The sequence below is a fragment of the Camellia sinensis genome, chromosome 10 (genome assembly GCF_055761805.1).
Source record: "Camellia sinensis isolate YWXY chromosome 10, ASM5576180v1, whole genome shotgun sequence".
NCBI lineage: Eukaryota > Viridiplantae > Streptophyta > Magnoliopsida > Ericales > Theaceae > Camellia > Camellia sinensis.
The window spans coordinates 49,165,198-49,186,727 of NC_138970.1; the positions used below are offsets into that span (position 1 = coordinate 49,165,198).

At 36.5% G+C, this 21,530-nt stretch overlaps 1 protein-coding gene across 1 annotated transcript; it reads left to right on the top strand.

The window, feature by feature from the left end:
* Positions 1 to 6,358: 6,358 nt before the first annotated feature.
* HCEF1 (high cyclic electron flow 1) lies at positions 6,359 to 10,282 on the top strand. The gene is made up of 4 exons (XM_028267616.2): positions 6,359 to 6,942; positions 7,704 to 7,931; positions 8,613 to 9,119; positions 9,956 to 10,282. The coding sequence occupies exons 1-4, from the start codon at positions 6,496 to 6,498 to the stop codon at positions 10,025 to 10,027; spliced, it is 1,254 nt and encodes a 417-aa protein (XP_028123417.1). The 5' UTR covers positions 6,359 to 6,495; the 3' UTR covers positions 10,028 to 10,282.
* The last annotated feature ends 11,248 nt before the right edge of the window (positions 10,283 to 21,530 follow it).

Below are 21,530 nucleotides of genomic sequence, written 5' to 3' on the forward strand. Positions count from 1 at the left end.
CGGCGTGATGCAGCGCCGATCTCCTTGTTCGCTGGATGACTGGCTTTGCTCCAGGGAAGACATTGAGGTGATGGCAGACAAAGCTTGGGTCAAGGCCAGGCATGTCGTAGGGCGACCATGCAAAGACTTCGATATTCGCCATCAAAAACTCAATCATCTCGGTTCTCTCCATGGCCGAGAGACTTGAACCGAGCAAGAAGAATCTGTCCGGCTGCTCGGCATCAATCCGCACCTCAACCAATTCTTCAACAGCCTTGTCTTCGGCTTTGGTGCCAACATCATCCAAGACACTCCGGTCCTCCGGTCCCTCGATCATTTGAACGAATCCCTTGGCAGCCCGGCTCCCGTTGACCGCCACGAAACATTGCTTGGACATGACCTGATCACCCCAAATCTCCTCGATTGCCCCCATAGCCGAGGGGAATCTCATCACCTGGTGGTAAGTCGATGCTACGGCTTGCATGGCGTGAAGCCATCCTCTTCCTAGGATAAGGTTGTACGTTGAAGGCACTTGTAGCACCCAAAACTCCACTTGCTTGACCACGGATCCTGCTTTGACCGGCAAGATAATCTTTCCCAATGGCCACTCCGGCTGCGAGTTAAATCCAACCAGTGGCGAAGTGGCCGGAGCCAAGTCTGTCTCACGGAGTTTGAGCTGTTTGAACGCATCATAATACATGATCTCGACCGAGCTTCCCTGGTCGATCAAGATCCGTCTAACATCAAATTCTTTGACGCGTAGTGTTACTACAAGAGCATCGTTGTGCGGCGTCTGGATACGCTCTAAATCCCTTGAGGTGAAACTAATCACATCTTTCTCCTCTGTCTTCCCCCTTTTGATGGCAGGCTGTACTGACAAAACTTCCCTCATATGCTCTGCCTTCTTGATCATGCCCCGGAGTTCGCAAACGCGCTCCGGTTCCACGATGCCGTGGATGACATTAATAACTCCTTGTGGTGGTGCATCTCGGTCATCCTGTCCCCTGGGATCGACCAGAGCCTGATTTGGTTTCACGCCGCCATCAATGTAAAGGTCCAGATGCCCAGCCGCAACCAATTCTTCCAAATGTTGTCTCAAAGGCAAACAATCCTCAGTCCGGTGGCCCCTCTCCCGGTGAAACGTACAACGATACCGCGGATTGTACCCCTTTTGTCCATCGCCCAACTTAGCAGGAAACCGGACGTACTCCTCGTCTCGGATTTCGCTAAGTATGCGATAGATTGGGATCTTGAAGACCGTGGTTATGCCAGTCCTTGCCTTCATTCTCCTGTTTGCGTCCTCAACGTCATCTCGGGGGTAGTCATCCCGGTCATTCCGTCGTCCTCTACCCCGGTTTTTACGATTTGAACCTCGGTCTGATTCCTCTGCTCGGTCATTTGAGCGGTTGGACTCTTGCCCAACTGCGTGCACCTTGCCTGCTGTCTTCTTGTCTGTTCCGACCGGAGTGGCCTTCACGGTGGAAGCCGACGCATCATCCTCTACCCGGATGTGCTCATTGATGCGCTGCATGAGCTGGCCCATGGAGGTCGGTTGGTGCATGGTAAGCGAGTCCCGCAGTCTGTGTCCGACCGGGAGACCACGCTTATATTGTGTGATAGCAAGGTTGACCGGGCAGTCTAAGATCTCGTTGAAGGTTTCCCAATACCTTGAATTGTACGCCTTCAGTGTGTCGCACGGTTCCATCTTGACACTTAGCAAGTGATCGACTTCCTTTGGTGTTTTTGTGTTGGTTTTGAAGCGCGTAACGAATGCTTCGGCCAACTGATGCCACCGTTGTATGCTCCCTTCCGGCAACCTCTCAAACCACTTTAAGCCCAGCTCACCTAAACTGGACGGGAAGATTAAGCACATAAGTCCGTCATTTCGCCTATGTCCGGCCATGACCTGTCGGAAATGGCTCACATGCATATAAGGATCGGTTTTGCCGTCGTAGAGCGTGAACTTAGGCTGGTGGAAACCTGCCGGAAGCGGCGTTGTTTCTATTTCCAGGGAAAAAGGGGTGGCACTCAGTCTGGCCAAGTCTGTATCTTCAAATATTGGCACTGTTTGGCGGGGTGGAGGCATTCCGACCTCCTCGCTGGCATGAACCCCGTAGGAGAGCCGCTGGAAAGCTGGTATTCTCTGAGCTTCGCGCCGGCGAGCCCGCTCCCTTAACACTGCCCGTAGATCCTCTGACTGAGCAGAATAAGAGTACCTCGACGTCGTCGCCGGACGTGAGGGTTTGTAGGTACTGTCTTGCGCGCTAGACTTTTCTGCATGCATGTCGGAATCACCAACCTGGTAACTCCTGGTGATGGAAATGGACTGAGTACGTCATTGACTCTGATCGCCTGACCGGCGGGACGGGGTGCGCTCACTGTGGTCTCCCACTCCAGCTACACCTTTCCCTTTGACATGCCGCTTAAGATCCTCCATCTCCGCCGCCATCCGCCTGATAACAGCGTCTTGGTCCTTTAACTTGCTCTCCAGTCGCCTGGCGTGTGAGTCTCTCCGCCGGTGACCGTCCGGACTCCGTGAACGCCCATGACTCCTTCCGCGCTTATCCCGCGCGTCTCCTGACTGTCCTCCAGTGGGCGTCCCCAAGTCAGCCATTGGATGGACGGCAGGAGGTCCCTCTCTCCTTCGGGTATACTCCGGGGTGGCTCCGTCGATGGCGGACAACGGGAACTCGTCGTTGTTCGCCATGGACGGCGATCAGATGAACCTGGAAGACAAGGTTTTGTCTGAGAACTTCCCACAGACGGCGCCAATTGTACGGGGAGCAAATATTCCGGCGTGCCCGTATTCCTTTCTTCCGAGTTCCGTCGATATCCGATCACCTGCGAGCAAATGACGGTGAGCTACCCGGCGGTGTGTGGCCGGAAAACACCCTCCGACGGTCAAATTAGCACACACCTTAGAGGGAATAGAGAGAAGGGAGAGAGTGTTTGAGTGTAAGGATTTTCTTACAGAGATGTTCGCGTGTCGCGTATGGGAGGCGCAGACGTGCTTATATACCTTCTGAGCCCCATATCCACTCCCTGTCATCTCCTGACACGTGGCTCTACTATCCCATCTGTCAGCATAAACCATGCCATTCATCACCTGCTCTCAACTGCCTGTCAGCACAGCTGGAGCTCGGCAGCCGAGCTGCCCTACCTCGGTCGTACCATGCTTCATACCTTAAGCGCCTAACCTGATAAACAAACGGAGAACCGGGCTTCCTGCCGAGCCTAGCCCGGATACTTACTTTGATCGGCCTTCCTGCCGACCATACAGTCTCCTCGGCTGACCACGCCTCTCCGGGCGCCGGCCACTCAACTTCCTCGGTTGTCCATGCCTTCCTGGCCGCCGGTCACTCGGTCAATCCGGCTTTGGCCATCTTCGGACCGGGCACCCTGGTCCGACCGAGCACTGCCTTATCGAGCAGTTTCTGTCCGGTCCGGGGTGACACTCAGCCCGTACTCTGCCCGGCCCAAATTCTGGCAGCCCACTTTGGGCAAAAAGTCGATCGTCTCGCACCTATGCACCGTTGGGCCCTCAACTTGCTCGGCCGTTACCTCGGCCCAATTCCAGCTCACAATTCACCCTCTCACAATCAGTTTAGGATTTCATCCTAATCAGTTACTTATCATGTTCAGTCACAGTTTAGCAGTAATCAATGGTGAGGGTTGTCACAGTAGTTCACTTTATCTATACTTTCATCTTCTCATCTATTGAGTTACATGTTTAATGACATAATGATTTTTCATAGAATATTCCTTTATTAATGCTAAAGCACTGCCTTTTATAAATACTTATAATATCATATTAACACTCAATTACATAGTTCCTATTATAACGCCAAATTCACCACTGGCACTGTGATCGTGCAACGCACGATCAGCCCCAAACTAGTTATTGGATAAATTACAGTCTTCTTCCATAAATTAAAACAAAAAAAAGGGCGAATTACTTCAAAGTCCTATCTAAAAGAGAAAAATAATTTTTTGAATACTCTCAAAAGTTTACAAGGTATTTTTTTTCTTCATTCTTTTTTGTGCAGTTGATTTTCTTTGCCTCTTTCTCTTCTTGATTTCCAATTACCAATGACCATGCCTTACTTTTTTTCTTTCCCTTTCTAATATATAATTACCGACGACCACCATTGATTGGGGTTTACCGATAACCATCGATCACCGATTCTTTACTTCATTCTCACCGACGGCAAAAGAGACAAGTTTCTAGCCAAGAAAATGAGTAAATCTATTCAGGTACGATGTAGATCAGATCTACATCAGATTTGAATAGATCTACATGAAATCCGACTAGATCTAAACTAAAAATAGTTACCAGAGTACAATATTCTCTCTATATCTATTTCTCTCAATTTTTTTACATTTTCTCTACTACACACTTCTACTTTTCTATTTTAATAGAGAAAATTTTTAAATTCTGAATAAGTTTTTTTCGAGTTTTAGTTACAAGCAGTGAAACTGTAAACTTTTACAGTTTTAGTTTTTTTGGTGCTGAAATGAATCATACTTTAAAACTGTAAAATTTTACAATTTCATAACGTGTTTTTCAATTTGATTAATAAGGATAAATGCTTAATATAATCATACTTTGAAACTGTAACATTTTACAATCTGAAAGCTTGCTTTTTAATTTGATCAATATCGGAGATTATTTGCTTAAACTCTACAAAAATTGAAAAATAATATATATATTTTTCTCATTGTTGTCTGTTGTCGTTATGTTTTTTTTTTTTTCCCTTTTAGTTTATCAATATTTAACACATTTTGTTATTTTTTCCATTATAATTTCTCCATTTATTTTTTTTTTTTCCGGGCAATTTTCTAGACATTCTGGTGAGTTTCCAACGATAATCTTGACGTCTAACGAACATTTTGGACATTCTGGCGACTTCTAGTGAAGTTCAGAATACTTCGGCGAACTTCTGACGATACTCTGTCGAACTTCCGGTGATGTTGAACATTCCGACGAGTCTCCGCTAATCGTTTGATGGAACTCCGGCGGTGGTGAGATGTAGCAGCGTTTTAAATTTATAAAAATAAAAAAAATTGGTAACACATAAAAATATGTAGGACTAATTGGTGCAAGTATTTTATTTTTGGACTACATGAGTTTTGAACTTTGTATATGGGACTTACTGGTAAGTGTCTCCCAAAAAAATACAATTCAGTGTGTTTGGTTTCTATTTTCTGAAAATTAAGTTTTTTATTTTTCGTATTTTTTTGTTTTTAGTGAATATTTTTAAAATTTTAAGCAATTTTTTTACTTTTTTAGATACACCTAAGTAAGGTGTATCTAAAAAAGTAAAATTTTTGTAAAAAAATATTTTAAAAAATCAATAAATATACAAAAATACGAAAAATGTATTGAATTTTTGTATTTTTGGTATTTAATGAATTTTTGAAAGATGTTTTTCACAAATATTATACTTTTTAAGTGTATTTATATATCTAAAAAAAATTTAAAAAAATTACTTAAAATATTAAAAAAATTCAGTAAATAAAAAACAAAAGTATGAAAAACAAAAAATTTCAATTTTCTAAATAGTGAATCCTGAGTTTGGAATTCAAACAAGCTGATTAGTTTTATATTTTTGACATAATTACACTAACCTCCTTCAAGATTTTAATTCACATAACACTTAATTCATTTTTCATCACTAATTCGTTAGTTGTATAAATAAAAAAATAATATTATTATATTTTTCCTAATAAGATGTATATTTATCTTTATTTATTTTAATATCTATCTACTGATATTAGTTCAAAATGTATATTTTTTCAAAGTTTAAGGAATGTGAGTGTGATTTACCCTAAATTATTTTTCAAAATTTTTAAAGCTTAACATTCTCACATGATTTAGTAATTTAACGTATTTTAAGATAGTGATAAAATTTTTAGAACAAATGATTCTTACGCTTTATTTGGTTGGGAGATTTGGAGAGGGATTTGAAAAGAAAAATGAAAAATGTGTGTGAAATTAGATAAAATATAAGCATATTTTATTTACATTTCATCTATATTTTTTCTTTCCAAATCCTTACTCAAATCCCCTAACCAAATACAATATTAGTGTAACCCAAAATCCCAAACCCTACTCACCCTAATTCAACAATGAGAAAAAGAAAAAAAAAAAAATAGTGTATTAAAATCACTAACCTCTGTATTTTGTTAGAATAACATTTTGTTATAAATCAACAAAATCTTATATGTTAATAATTTCAAATAAATAATTTTTTAACAGAACTGATTCAACACACACATTACCAAAGGGTTCAGACGAAACAAGGATAAGTGGGGCCATCTTTAACAGAAATCCTTACCAGCCTTACATTCCCACCCCCATACCATGCCAACGTAATCTCATACATCACCCCCCAATCTCATACACCACTCCCAAAATGAATGAAAACAAACCGAGACATAATATCAAAAAACTAGCAGAGAGATTGTGATTGACAAAAATAAATTTAAAGAAAAAAAAAATCCCAAGGCAAAGCCATGGTTGCAACTCCAGCAGCAACATCCCCAGCCTCTCAGCTCCTCTTTTCGACCTCTCACTCCACCTCTCGTCTCTCCCCTTTCCAAGCATGCGTCTTGGACGCCAAGACTCTCTTGTCGTGCCCCACGCGGCGCCAAGTGGTGGTGAGTGGTGGTGGAAGTGTGAGGTGCATGGCCGTGGGGACAGAATCGGAGACGGAGAAGAAGAAGAAGACTAGTAGTAGTAGTAAGTTTGAGATACAGACATTGACGGGTTGGCTGTTGAAGCAAGAACAGAAGGGGGTGATAGATGCTGAGCTCACGATAGTGATGTCGAGTATTTCAATGGCGTGTAAGCAGATTGCTTCGTTGGTTCAGAGAGCTAGCATTTCCAACCTTACTGGTGTTCAGGGTGCTGTTAATATCCAAGGCGAGGACCAGAAGAAGCTCGATGTTGTCTCCAACGAGGTTTTCTATCCATTCTTTCTTCATATTCTTTTGTGTTTGTGTTTGATGGTTGATTTTTGCCTATTTCTTTTTACTCCATAAATCTGATATCAGTCGTGACGTAATGATATTGGGAGTATTGTATAATATGTATCAGAAATCGAGTATAGCAGTCGTGAATTTTTTTAAATCATCGTCAACCACAAAGAAATAGTTTTACAGTAGCCAAATGGACTCTGAATTGGTTAGTAACTAATCTGTATTAGGAGCCAGTCAATGGACATTTGATTTTTAATCAAACTGGTCTATTGAGATGTATCATTTTCCAAATGACAAAAATCCAATACACATCGGTCAATATAATATTTAAGAGTTTGATTTCTTTCAAGTTGTCATCTCAATTTCAGAGAACGCTTGGGCTTAGTAGGCCTATTTTGGAGCATTTGCGCTTAGAAAACCGATGTAAATATATAGGCCCATTTTAAAACCATAATTCTTGTAAATCTAGTTGGGAGCCTAATATTCCACCCATATTCATGCAAAATTTATATACAAAATTCGTCACCAAAATAATATGACAATATCATTTCTATAATTAAATGTTGTTCTTTGTTTTAAAATGACATAAGTGTCCTAATACAACCACATCATTTTCTATACAATTTATGTGTTTGAAACATCACTTGATAAATGTTTTAGCTTCATTAATTAACCTATAATCTAGATCTATCTATGAGATTTGTGTACAACTATGACTATGAGAATGACTAATGACAATGCAGGTGTTCTCAACTTGTTTGAGGTCAAGTGGGAGGACAGGGATAATAGCATCAGAGGAAGAGGATGTACCAGTGGCAGTTGAAGAGAGTTACTCTGGTAACTACATTGTTGTTTTTGACCCTCTTGATGGATCTTCCAACATTGATGCTGCTGTCTCCACTGGCTCTATCTTTGGAATCTACAGCCCCAATGATGAGTGTCTTGCTGATGTTGGTGATGATGATTCCACAGTAAATCCCCCCATCTCTTTCACTCAACTTTATTAATTTAATTTAACAAAGGGGTGAAGGGTGTGCTTTGATGATCCTTATAAATTAACCAAACAACAATGCTACAATCACAGAAAACAATTTCACAGAAACATGCATAGAATGCAGAAGGTAGACATGCGCGGCGTGTTGTGTACTTTTCGGGAAAAAAAATTATGTGTCCCAATTTGTCCTGGTTGAGTTTGTTTCAAACCTCACCCCATCCACTGATATTTTGACATTTTCAATTTCTTTATATTTTTCTTTAATTTTCTCCCATTTCTATAAAAATAAAAATAAAAATTGTAATTTGCTTAGTATCCCAAGGAAACCCACTAGATGGTTAAAAAAAAGGAGCTTAGAGTGTCATGTTACTATTAATTAACTTAACTGGTGTTAGTCAAATTGTGCTTTTAACAAATTAGGCAAAGTATAAATTGGGTTGAATTGTGTTTTAAATGTTGAGTTTTGCATAATTGATTATTTTTATGTCAGAAAAATAAAATTATATATGGATATTAATGTAAAATTTTGCCCTACTTGATAGAAGATATTTCTGAGTACCTAGACTTACTGTTAATGAAACAGTCCAGTGTTCTAATTTAGTGTCAGCATAGTATATTCCCAAGAGTACTAACTGTTTGATAAAATGCCTGAATGCAGCTTGACAAAATAGAACAGAGGTGTATAGTAAATGTGTGCCAACCAGGAAGCAATCTTCTTGCTGCTGGCTACTGCATGTACTCAAGCTCCATCATCTTTGTCCTCTCCATTGGAAATGGAGTTTTTGCATTCACTTTGGACCCCATGTATGGTGAATTTGTGCTAACTCAAGAGAACATTCAGATACCGAAATCCGGGAAAATTTACTCATTCAATGAAGGAAACTACCAGTTATGGGATGACAAGCTCAAGAAGTACATTGATGACCTTAAGGACCCCGGTCCTAGTGGCAAGCCTTATTCTGCTAGGTACATTGGCAGCTTGGTTGGTGACTTTCACCGGACTATGTTGTATGGTGGCATTTACGGGTACCCTAGCGACAAAAAGAGCAAGAATGGGAAGCTGCGGTTGTTGTATGAGTGTGCACCGATGAGCTATTTGGCAGAGCAGGCGGGTGGCAAAGGGTCCGATGGTCATGTGAGGGTTCTTGATATCCAGCCAACTGAGGTGAGTATGATTTAATCATATAATTTGGCGGTAGGCTTGTCAATCGATCAGATTTTGCTCAAATTGATCTGAAAAATCCGAATTTTAAAGAGAGATATTTAATCCGATTATCCAAATTCATCTGATCCGCTCATTAAATTGATCGGATATGCGACTCCAATACTACTAGTTATTTTTACTAACTAAAGAGCACATAAAGTAATATTTATTTTAGCTAGCTACTTTATGTAGCTTATATTGGGAGAAAATATTGACTACAATGGTGTCACCATTCTATATGGTGTCATCGAGTAATAAAAAATAACAAATGAGATTAGGTATAAAGTCTTGTCTTCTACTAACTTAATAATGTTGTGGTCCCTATCATAAATTGAAATTGCTCATTAAATGTGATACCGTCACGTGATATCACTGTTATATTTTATATTTATTTCTATTTTAGTTGATTATTATTTTTTAATTAACACTTTCCAAGAAAAGAGAGCAAAGAAATAATTAACTTTTTTTAACATGTTTAGCTAGTGATTGTTGATTAGCTAAATTTAACTAGCAAAAGTTAGGGAAAGTAAAATAGCCAGTCAAAATGTTAGCTTGTCAAAGATCCAAAAACATGTGAAAGACTATCTAATTATCGGATCAAATATTCATAATTATCGGACTTGGTTTGGGCCACTCATCTAACAAATATAATACATGTAGTTTCAAATCAAATTTAGATTATGTCTTAAACATATCAAATTCGCCAAATCTGATTCGTATATAGGCCTAATTGGAGATAATTCAGTTTCTCTTTCTATACAGGACAATCACAAACTTCTTGTGTTTTTTTTTGACAGATTCATCAGCGCGTTCCACTTTACATTGGAAGCACAGAGGAAGTGGAAAAATTGGAGAAATATTTAGCATAATTACAAATGTTATAGCAAAGAGAGTTTCAACTTTGTTTTTGAAGATGTTTGGCAACAGTTTCTCGTGAAATACGGTAAATTTAAATTAACAAGAATCTTGGAAAGTGTAGGTCATTTGTGTTCTTCACAAAGCCAAATTCTCTTTTTTGTATCAACATAGAAAAGACTCTGCAATGTTCTTCTTGTAATACTTGAAACAAACAAGTGGTTTGCATTCTGAGAGCAATTAGGTAACACACTTCTATGTTGTGGTCATTCAAGCCTAACTGAGATTAGTTATTTAGCTGAAATTATGATAAATTATTTCATACTTGGCATGATTAGGTGGTGCCTCAAGGAGATTGTGATGGGTAGAGATGGAGCCAAGACATTATATTGGGATTGGAAATGGTATAACATTTGGTGATTGATGTGTGTCATAGGCTATGTAGTGCCATGGGCACCTTCTCTCAAATAAAAAATAAAAACAGAAATGAGTGAGACCCCCCCCCCACATCTATTTTATTTTATTTTATTTTTTTGTTCTCCTCTCTTTGACCTCCATGTGTATGTGGGAGTGGTGAGGGTCACCCCCAAGTGGAGGTCTGTAGCACAATTGAAATAAAAAATTACCGTTGGTATAAAGAATCTAAGGAAAAATTAATGTTACAATCAATTTGCACCTTGTCAAAGAGGAAAGGTTTAGAACAAGGATTCAAGCCATGTCAATTTGATAGTGAGAAACTGAGTGAAAGATTATGTAGGGTGTTACTTCTTCATTTAGAAAATTTGGGCAAAGGTTGCTCTTTCTTGCACTATAAACTTGCTAATGAATAGCCGCCATCTCCTAGTAATCTAGTGGCTAAAGAGTTTGTCTATTATGAATAGTAAATTTAAGCGTCTTAAATGCAATTTCTCTTGCATCCAAATCGACTCTTTAACATTGTGATCAGTCTTATTAAGCATGTAATTTGCAGGTAAGCCGTGTTATGCGTATAATTAGAATTAATAGCTTTAGAAGAAAAAACATGCGATTAAATATTACGTTTTAATTTAGGGGGATTTGGTGATAGCCCCCTCACTATTTAATTTGTCTTTCAAAAGGACAAAAATTATATAAGTACTTTCAAAATTCCTTAATATTTTAAAATTTGTTTCTTTTACCATATTACCCTCATAAAATTTTACTCTGTATGAAAGTAAAATTTTACTCTGAAACTAAAAGTAAAATTTTACTCTGTATAAAAGTAAAATTTTACTCTGAAAAATGAGTAAACTGTGAGACTTTGAAACTAAAAGTAAAATTTTACTCTATATAAAAGTAGAATTTTACTCTGAAAAACTAGTAAAATATTATACTCTACACAAAAGTAAAATTTTACTCTGTATAAAAGTAAAATTTTACTCTGGTTCTGTCAAATGAAAAAACAGAACAATAAAACCAGAGTAAAATTTTACTCTGGTTCTATCAAATGAAATTTGATAAAAACCAACAAAAATAAATCAAAAACAAAACAAACAAAAACAAAACAAATTAATCAACAAATCAACATATCTAATTGAGAAGAAAAACTTCTAAAACTCGATCAACAATCACAAATCTCAATGAAAAGAATACATATGTTCAACAACACTCATACACACAAATATATATATATATATATATATATATACATATATTCTCAAAATCTTGAATGAGGAATGTAACCATGATGGTGATAAAACCTAGACAATATTTAATAGAATTAAAATTCAATATTCTGGATTAGTGATGCTCAACTTTTAGAGCTTACAAACAAAAAATTCCTAGAATTGAACATGTGTTTAACAACCTCCAAACCTCTCACGAACAAAGCAAAACACTCCACAGTAACACATGTTCAGACAGCCAGTTGTTCTTCTTCTGTGAACACGTGAAGGCAAACACTCCACAGCGCAAAAAATTCCTCAACTTTTAGTGATGCTGTACTTCTTCTTCTGATATCTGCATATATATATATATATATATATATATATATATATATATATATATATACATATACACATATACACATATCTAGGGTAAGATATGAAGGTAGACAGCCATAGCAACCAGACTCAGAGAGTTGCATTCGCCAGCCTCTTGGTGCTCCTCCTCCCAATCTTTTCCCGCAATCTCTTCGATCCCTTGGGCCGCGCTTCTCCTTCCATGTTCTCCGTACGTCTCTCTCTCTCTCTCGCGCCGCCGAATCTGTAGATTTGAACTTCTCCCCATCAAAATGGTGTAGATCTGAGAAGTGTAGCCAAGGGTATAATAGTCTGATAAAATATTTAAATAATAAATTTTGTCCTTTATGCAGGATTTTATAATTATGAGGGGGTTTAAAAAGTATAATTTTTTTCTTAGTCCTTTTAACAATGAAAGGAAGGTAAAGGGGGTTTATAGCCAAATTTTCCTTTAATTTATCATCGAGGTGATGGCAATGTGAAAAGGTTTCTTTTTACACAAGTGGGTAGGGCTCAACTCCTCATATCCAACTAATATTTCTTATAATTGGTTGAAACTGACCCGTACTCTGATTGTAATTTTGTTTCCTGTGTTGGGGGTGAGTGCATTCTCCATCTGTCCCTATGATAAGTCTCTTCCTTAGATTAGGTTAAATCTGACTAGCAACTGATTACCTCAAAATCAAGACCTACAATGTTATGATGTCTCAACAGAGGTGTCACATCCCAAAATTTAGACAATTAAATTAGGACTAAACCCCAATCAATATTCCATCATCCAAATCCTAGGGGGTGAAACAAAATCTAAACGCTCTCGTCTCTATAAAGTTTAAGTAAATTTCCATGTTCAAAAGATAATAAAGGATAAAAAATAAAAATAAAAACTAACAAAACGTCAACCAAACCATCCACCATAATTTCATAATTAATAAATACCTCCAGCATTAAAGTAACAATAAATAGTCAAAATAACTTAAATAATGTAAAATTACAAACCATACCAAATTATCAAAATAGTAAGGACATAAAATAATAATAAATACATAAACTAATATCAACTCTAAGCTCAAGAAAACAAAATAAGTCCAAACGACATGTCCAACAACTATAGTTTTTTCTCTTCACCACCGTAGTCTCAACTAATCATGCAAAGGAAGTTCGGCTGCGCTCCAACAAAACGCACCCGAGATGCCAAGAGACAAAACAGGTCAGTATATGGGTATATGGGTATGAATACAAGATTTAACACCCACGTGTCCACCAGACACAAATAAAAATATATTTAATTCTTATTACGGGACAAGACAAGTAGTTCCATCCGCATCGAGACAAATGGATAGTTTCTCGAGATACGGTGGTATTTAGTTTCTTGCCCGTACACAACGAAATATAAATTGTGTATAAAATAAACAAAATAGAAATAAAAATACGGTGGGTCAGTCTTGCATAAAAAGTTAGTAGGACCCTACTATTCTGCAAAAAAATAAAGTTAGTATAATTTAATCATAAGTAACTTGTTGAATAAGTATAAAATATACCGTTTCATGCTTAAGTAATTTGAATTGACTAAAACTTAAAGAACAAAATTCATACAGAATCAAATTTTACAAAAGGTAAAGCGAACGAATTTAGTAGAAACTGAACAGATTGAGAGAAAAACTTAATAGAAAATCCTAAACGAAATTCAATCGAAAAATCTAGAACTGAAAATGAAAAGAAACTGCTGTAAAATGATTTTTTTCAGAGAAATTCAAAACACAAAAAGTGTTCAGAATAATATTTTACTTCAGTTTACGTGAAACCAATAAAAATGAGCTCGTTTCATAGATTAAAATAACCTCTAAAATCTATCATGCTAAAATGAATAAAAACTATTGTAACCTAGATCATCCGATTACAAGTTCTAAATGATCTTTTTAATAAAAAGTTAAAACACAAAAGTTGTCTAGAATCATGTATACATGCGTCTGCTCAAATTTCATAATTTATCAAGGTCGTTTACTATTTTTCAAGATGTACAAATCAATACAATTCACACTATACCAATACACTCATAATTAAATTCTTTGTACCTTAACTCCACCACTTCGACCTCCACTTCTGCCTACACATATATTCCATGTGCCTCCCGAGTTTGACCCATACTCCCCGAATGGTTAGCATATACGTATATGCGTAAATCAAAGCACTCGTTTACTCATGAGAACAATGCAACAATATATATATATATACACAATCTCTCATCTACTCATGAGAACAAACATAATAATGCCAAGCCTAAGCCATTTAAATAAATCTCTTAATCCTTACTTTTTTTTATACACTCTTTCTCACCAACACTCAAATAAAACAACAATCCATGGAGTCATAGTGATAAGGAATTTATCTATGGATTGCTAATTAATTATAATCTCATATATCTATGATTGTGATTACATCCACAAAATAAATATATACAAAAATCCTAAACCTTACATACACAACAAACTAAAGTAATTAAAATCAAACCACCATCTTCACACAAATACCTGTTGGAAAATTTGAATTTAAATTTACTCTAATGGTTGTGTCTCTTGAGATGGAAGGGTGTGTCCTATAAAAGGGTCACAACCTTTTTAAAGAGTCACATAGAAGTCTATATATTCCATCTCCCTCACCTCATTTGGGATAGTGAATTGTCATTCTTCTTCACTTTGCATTTATTCTTCATATTTCCTGTGTCTAATTTTCCTATAAAAAGAGTACATGCACAGCAAAGTTTGTTAGGCTTGCAATAGTAGTGCTGCTAGTGCAAGACATTGATCGTTGTATCCTAGGAGATAGACGTCCATTGAATTCTAAGCACCGGTGGGAGGACAAATCTGTCTTAAGGAAAGAGTGTCACACACTCGACTCAATCAGGTTTTATATTTTTATGTACTGTAAGTTTTATCACGTTATTATGTTGATTTATTTCAATTTTTGGTTTTGCCCAAAAAGCGTTTACATAATTTTAAATTATATTTTCCATATAGTTTGGTACTATCATTTTTTCTAACAATCTTAAGACAGATTTTTTCATGCTTATGATTTTTGGACAAATATTGTTTTGTGATTCAGAATTGTTGTTAAATAGATTTATCATTGTTAAAACAGTTACAGTTATAACTTATAAGTAGTTTGAATTGATCAGAAATCAATTTATTTTGGAAATCAATTGGTTTGTTCCGGAACTTCACTCGTTAATTCAAAATTTGGTTTTTTTTTTTTTTGATACATTTTTTCACTGTTTTATGGTTTCAAGAATTGTGTTGTGATAATTTTGTTTTGTGAAAGGCAGTTTGTAACTATTCTAGAAATAGAAAAATGCTTTTGTTTAAATCTTTTACTATTGAATTCAAATTATCAAAGAAGTCAGAAAACGAACCAAACGTAAGAGAAGATAGGTTTGCATTTAATTGTTCAAACCTTCAAAGACTATTTGGAAGAGGATTTGGATAATTGTTGCTTGTGGCTAAGAATTTATTACATACCTAAGTGTGTGTGTATTTGTGTTTGGGACATTGAAGGTTTCAGATATCTTGGGATGATGATTTTTTGGCCAAAATCTGTAGTGTGGGTTGTGAAGAAGAGTGATACAACCCACAATGAAGTAACTTGAATAATCAGATTCACATCAGAATAAGAAGGGTGAAGTTCTTCCTCGATTAATTTTAATCGGTTACACACACCTCTCTTTTCTTCCCTTTTTCTCCACTGAAACACCACACCACACCACACAACACAAAACAAAACTGAATCGAAAAATTTGAACGTTACAGAGCCGCCATAGAGAGAGATGTGTCTTGTACCTGTGTTCTCTCCATCTAGGGCTTCGGCTACAGAAGCCTCCGAGCAGGCTTAATAGGGCTTCTAATGATTGTGCGGTTTCGACTTCGACTTCGTCTTCGTCTTCTTCTCCATCGGCGCTGTTGAAGAGGTAGAGGCCAGCGAGGCTAGATATTCCGGATTCAGGAATGGGTTTTGATGGTGGTTGCGTGGCGACGCCGGTGGTGGGAGTGGAGAGGAGGGAGGTTGTGGAGGCTGAGAGTAATGGGTATCCGGTGTTTTGTAAGGGGAAGAAGGGAAGCCATGGAAGATAGGTACTTGGCCCTCCTCAATCTTCAAGGAGATCCCAAACAGTGATATGATTAATGCCCTTGAATCCGTCGTTGTTTTGTAAGGGGAAGAAGGGAAGCCATGGAAGATAGGTACTTGGCCCTCCTCAATCTTCAAGGAGATCCCAAACAGTGATATGATTAATGCCCTTGAATCCGTCGTTCGAAACGGAGAAACCAATCGGCATATTGGTGTTCCGTTCAAAGGTGCCGTTTTATTATTAACCCAAATTGTTTGGAACTTTAAGTTGGGTCCTTAATGTTGAATTGAGTTTGGTAATCCAATCATTCAAATATCAAATCTAATGGTTTATTTGTTTATAAGAGAAATTCTTTTGTCATTTCTTAGTTGAACATAATGATCAATTTTTTGAAAAGTCAATTGGAAATGTTTTAAATTTAATTTTATAATTTAAATAAATTTATAAATATATACATATATATATATGTATATATAGTTATCTTACAGAACCATATAAATTTTACCAACCGGTTAATAGACACTTTGGTTTGCAGTTATGTTTCATCCCAGTGAGCGTGCATGTCATGGGGGCTCGTCCCCTTCATTTACAACTTTTTTAGAGTGCAAGAACCCAGATAGAGGTTGTGTGTCTAAACGTCCAAGTGCTAGTATTCATTGTGTGGATGATGCTGGGGTCATGGCTGAAGAGTTAATACTACTTTTCTACCCTACGTGTTAATCATGAAGAAGAATATATATACACCACTTTGATTGAGATATATACTTGTTTTTTCTTATTTAAATAAATGTTCTGATTGGGAATGGCCATGATTAATTTTTATTTGAGAAATACTATGCATTTAAATTTTATAGTTGTTAGAATTTCAATTATATTATATAGATTTGATTAAACAGAATTGGAACTGTTTTAAACAGGATCCGATTATAATTGAACGGTATGTATACCATACATAATTGTTTAGACACAACAAAACAAATTTGGAGTTATTCAGATTTTGAGAACTGAATGCATTTTTCATAATATGATTTTTTTTTTTTGTATCAAAAAAAAATATATATATATATATATATATATTATTTGGTTATGAAAAATCTAGAAATTCCCTAGATGTTGATTTGTGATTATGTATCAATTTTAAGCGGAATATAACAATCTCAATCAAACAATCAAGACAAAGAGACACAACGATTTTAACGTGGAAAAAACCACAATTGGACACCTCCAACTGTGATCAAAAAATCACGGGCAACAGCCACAAGACAATCCACTAAGAAGAATTAAAGGAATTACACAGGTATACTCTCAATTACCTAGCGAATCCACAACGCCTAATTGAACCAACCTTTAAGTGCCTCTTCCAACCCCATCGTCACCACGGAATTGTCTTTCTGATGAGCCACTCCGGATTCCACCAAAGCTTCAGGCTCAAATTCTTCAGAATCCACAACTGAAGAACAACTCTCTCTTTTGTAGAACAAAACACAACCTTTGATGTACTCTTTTTAAAACATGAGTTGAATACTCAATAAAACATCAAAGAAAACTCACAAAGTATCCCCAGATATAAACCCTAGAAACCAAAAAGAAGATCTGGAGAAGTTATCCTAAAATCTGACCCAATACGCGAATTTATAGAATCTGTCCCGCGATCTCCGCTCGAGGGCCCAACAGCCCGCTCGAGCAGGCTTCAGCAAAATATGCGCGAAATATCACAGAGGTCCGCTCGAGCGCCAGAAATCCCGCTCGAGCGCGAAATCACACAGCTCAGTACTATTGCAGGCGACCAAAACTGCTGGAACCAGGAATTCTCCGCTCGAGCGCGGGTATGTCCGCTCGAGCGGACAGGCAGTTGTGAATGCATTTTTGCATTTTGCTTCGGGGGCGCTGCCCCTCGACCCCGCCGTGGCGCTGCCCCGGACCCGCCAAGGGGCGCTGCCCCCTAGACCCCCGCGAGCTGACCGGGCAGCTCGATCCCCGTCATAATCAGCGAAGTGGCAATCTTGAAAGCATTAGCATCACAAACTTCTCTGAATGGCACAATTCGGGTTGGATTCGCATCTAAACACTCATAGCCTCACTGAAATAAAAATGCGAATAAAATTACAACTCAAAGGAATTTTGTCAAACGGGATTGCCAAGAAATAAAACCTAACAGGTTATGTGGCAATTATGAGTTAGTTGCAAATCCATGTTAGAATGGTAATTTATTCTCTTGTAGCAATTATGAATTGATGCAACTGTTTCCTAATGAGTCATATGTATTGAAATACGGTTTTGACCTTTTGGTTTTTGATTTTTAAATTTAAAATCAAGTATATGGTGAATTGATAATAGAATTAGTTTTTTTTTTTTTTTTTTATATATGAATTCATATTCAATGCTACTCATTTGCAAATTTGATTACATTGTTTTGTATCATTAGGCAGTTAAACTATTATTATTAGTTTTGTACCAACAGTTGCCATCTCTTCGTGGATATGTCTTTTGAATTGAAACAACTATTCTCTTTTTTTTTTTTTTTTTTTTTTTTTTTTTTTTTTGAAGTGTTTTAGCACGGTTCATATTTGAAACAACGGTTTCTTTGCACCCTTTTTGTGGTGTGAATTAATTAAACAGTAGTGTATCTTTATATTGATTAGCAGATATTCTGAGAAAGCCTGAGAATTAATTAAACAGTAGTGCATCTTTATATTGATTAGCGGATATTCTGAGAAAGTCCATCACCATTCACAGAAATATCAAACGTATATAGTACTTTGGTGTCAAATTATTATTTAATTTTGACAACTTGTTATAGACATCATGTAGTCATGAAATTATTATGAAAAAATGTGTGATATATGTGCTAATTTTTTGATTGATTTAGTTTCAGTGCTATATATGGGATTTAATTAGAGTTTATTTAAAAATTTGTAAATTTTTTAAATTGTGGTGGTGCTACTACCAATGGATCTCTTTTGGAGTATTATATTTGATTATGGTAATAATACTCTTGCAATATCAAAACAATCATTAATACCAGAGAAATTTAAACATGATGATTGAAATGGTGGTGTCATTTCATTTAATTGGAATTAGATTGAAGAATCTTTTGTGTTGATTATTAGTTTGTTAATAATCAAGTTGAAAGTTATTTTTAAAGTAACTTTGAGTTTTGTGACATAAATTGTCATCAATCTTTATTTTACTTGTATAGTAGAATTTGTTTAACCATGAACCATAATATTAATGTAGGACTTTATCTATTGAATTAAAAGAATTAATTAAATTTGCTTTGTCCCAAATATTTTGAATAAATAAAGTAAAATTCATCAAAAATGAATTATTAGTTGTGGCGGTGACACTTGTCTGGAAATGAATCATGTTGTTTGTGCTAATTTATATATTATTACAAATGTGGGGGAGAAAGATTAATGGAAAAATTATGATTATGATTGACTTGTTAATCTTGTCCATGTCTACATATGTTGTAGAGTTAACAATTAATAGCATCATTTTTTTTTATGATGTCATTAATATCAATTTGGTATGTGGTGTACTATTAATGGATGTCAATTATTTATCAAAGTGTTGATAAAAATGTAAACTTATGTATTTTGACATAAAAGGAATTCTAACATTCTTTGGATTAATGACTGTGAAATTGGTGTGGTGACCGATAAACTCCATAATAAAATATTATATGAGTTAAAATATTTTATGGGTGAAAGATGTTTTGGTAATTGTCGACGTAGTCACCAATATTGGATAAGACAAATAAGATGTAAATGTAATTATACAGTAATATTTATATTCCATGTTGAGATTGGAATTAGGGTTGCAGTAAACAAAAAGAAATTAATAAAGAAATGTTATTTGACAAAGTGTTGTGGCCACAACTGGTTTTAGTCATTACTTCTTTGTACTGCAAAAGCAAGTTATGAAGTCTAATTGTTTTTAGACAAATTAGTATTGTGATTATATTCACAAAGCAATTTACATCTTGTTATTTAGTTCAAGCACGCCAATTAATGATATATTTTGATTTATCTCAGAATTGTGAGGGTGTATTTATTATACACTAGCAAGAGAAATTAAGTTTTCTTGGAATGCTTAAAATGTGGGGGTGCTTGGAGGATTTTACCAAAGTAACGGTTCTGATTGTAGGTCCACAAAGAATCTCAATTCTTTCTATAGGACAAACTTGGAGTAGAAGCAAAAATGGTTTTATTAACTCTTAAGAAACAACTCTATATTTATTATTTAAATTTGAAAATGGGAGTGACATAGAGTAACGGTAAGTCTCAATGTAATCAAAGACTTAATACCATAGGACATTTGCTTTCAGTTGTGAATATTGTCTAAGGATAATATAATAGATCCACTAGGTCAAACGAATAATAGCGGCCGCTAAATAAAAAGTTTGACCAAAGAGCAAAAGTTCATCGAGGGGAATGTGATTAAAGCTTATTACATCAGAGTCATCATAATGGTAACCCTACTTAGATGACTAGAGATCCTAAGAACTAAGTTCAAAGGGACAACTAAGTTATGTGTGGCTCGCCAGAAATCACTAAAGGAGTCTATCTCCTATCCATTCCTATGATGAGAGTGATATCTGCAACATTTGTTGTATGTAAGGGATTTAGGGTAAGCTATGCTTTTAATGATAACTTATATCTTGAAAATCCTAGAGGGGTATCTTTCAAGAGGAGTATTTAAGAAACTTGAAATAAGGATCACCTATATGAGTGTGAAGGGGCCGCTTCTATGAGAATTGAAAAGGCTAAATTTTCTAAAGCACTCATGAAACACCAGGACTTGCCCAAGGCCAAAATAGGCACAACTGTGAGAACTAAACTGTGCCTGGAGATATTCTGTGTGAATTCTATTGTCTTGGCTTATACAAACGGCTGAACAATTCAAGACATCACGTCTACTGATTAGCTAGTAAGTTCGATAGGCTTTCACTAGAGAAGGTTCAAAGCCAAAAGCTATCTCTCCCGATGCAGGGTATTTCCTTAATGTACTCTCTCTTTGTCTGTATGTTGTTGCATGTCCTTTCCGTAGATTTCATTCATGTAGGGATTGTTGAAAAATTTGAATTTAAATTTACTCCAATGGTTGTGTCTCTTGAGATGGAAGGGTGTGTCCCATAAAAAGGTCAAACCTTTCTAAAGAGTCACATAGAAGTCTATATATTCCATCTCCCTCACTTCATTTGGGATAGTAAATTGTCATTCTTCTTCACTTTGCATTTATTCTTCATATTTCCTGAGTCTAATTTTCCTATAAAGAGAGTACATGCACAGCAAAGTTCGTTAGGCTTGCAATAGTAGTGCTGCTTGTGCAAGACATTGATCGTTGTATCCTGAGAGATAGACGTCCATTGAATTCTAAGCACCGGTGGGAGGACAAATCTGTCTTAAGAAAAAAGTG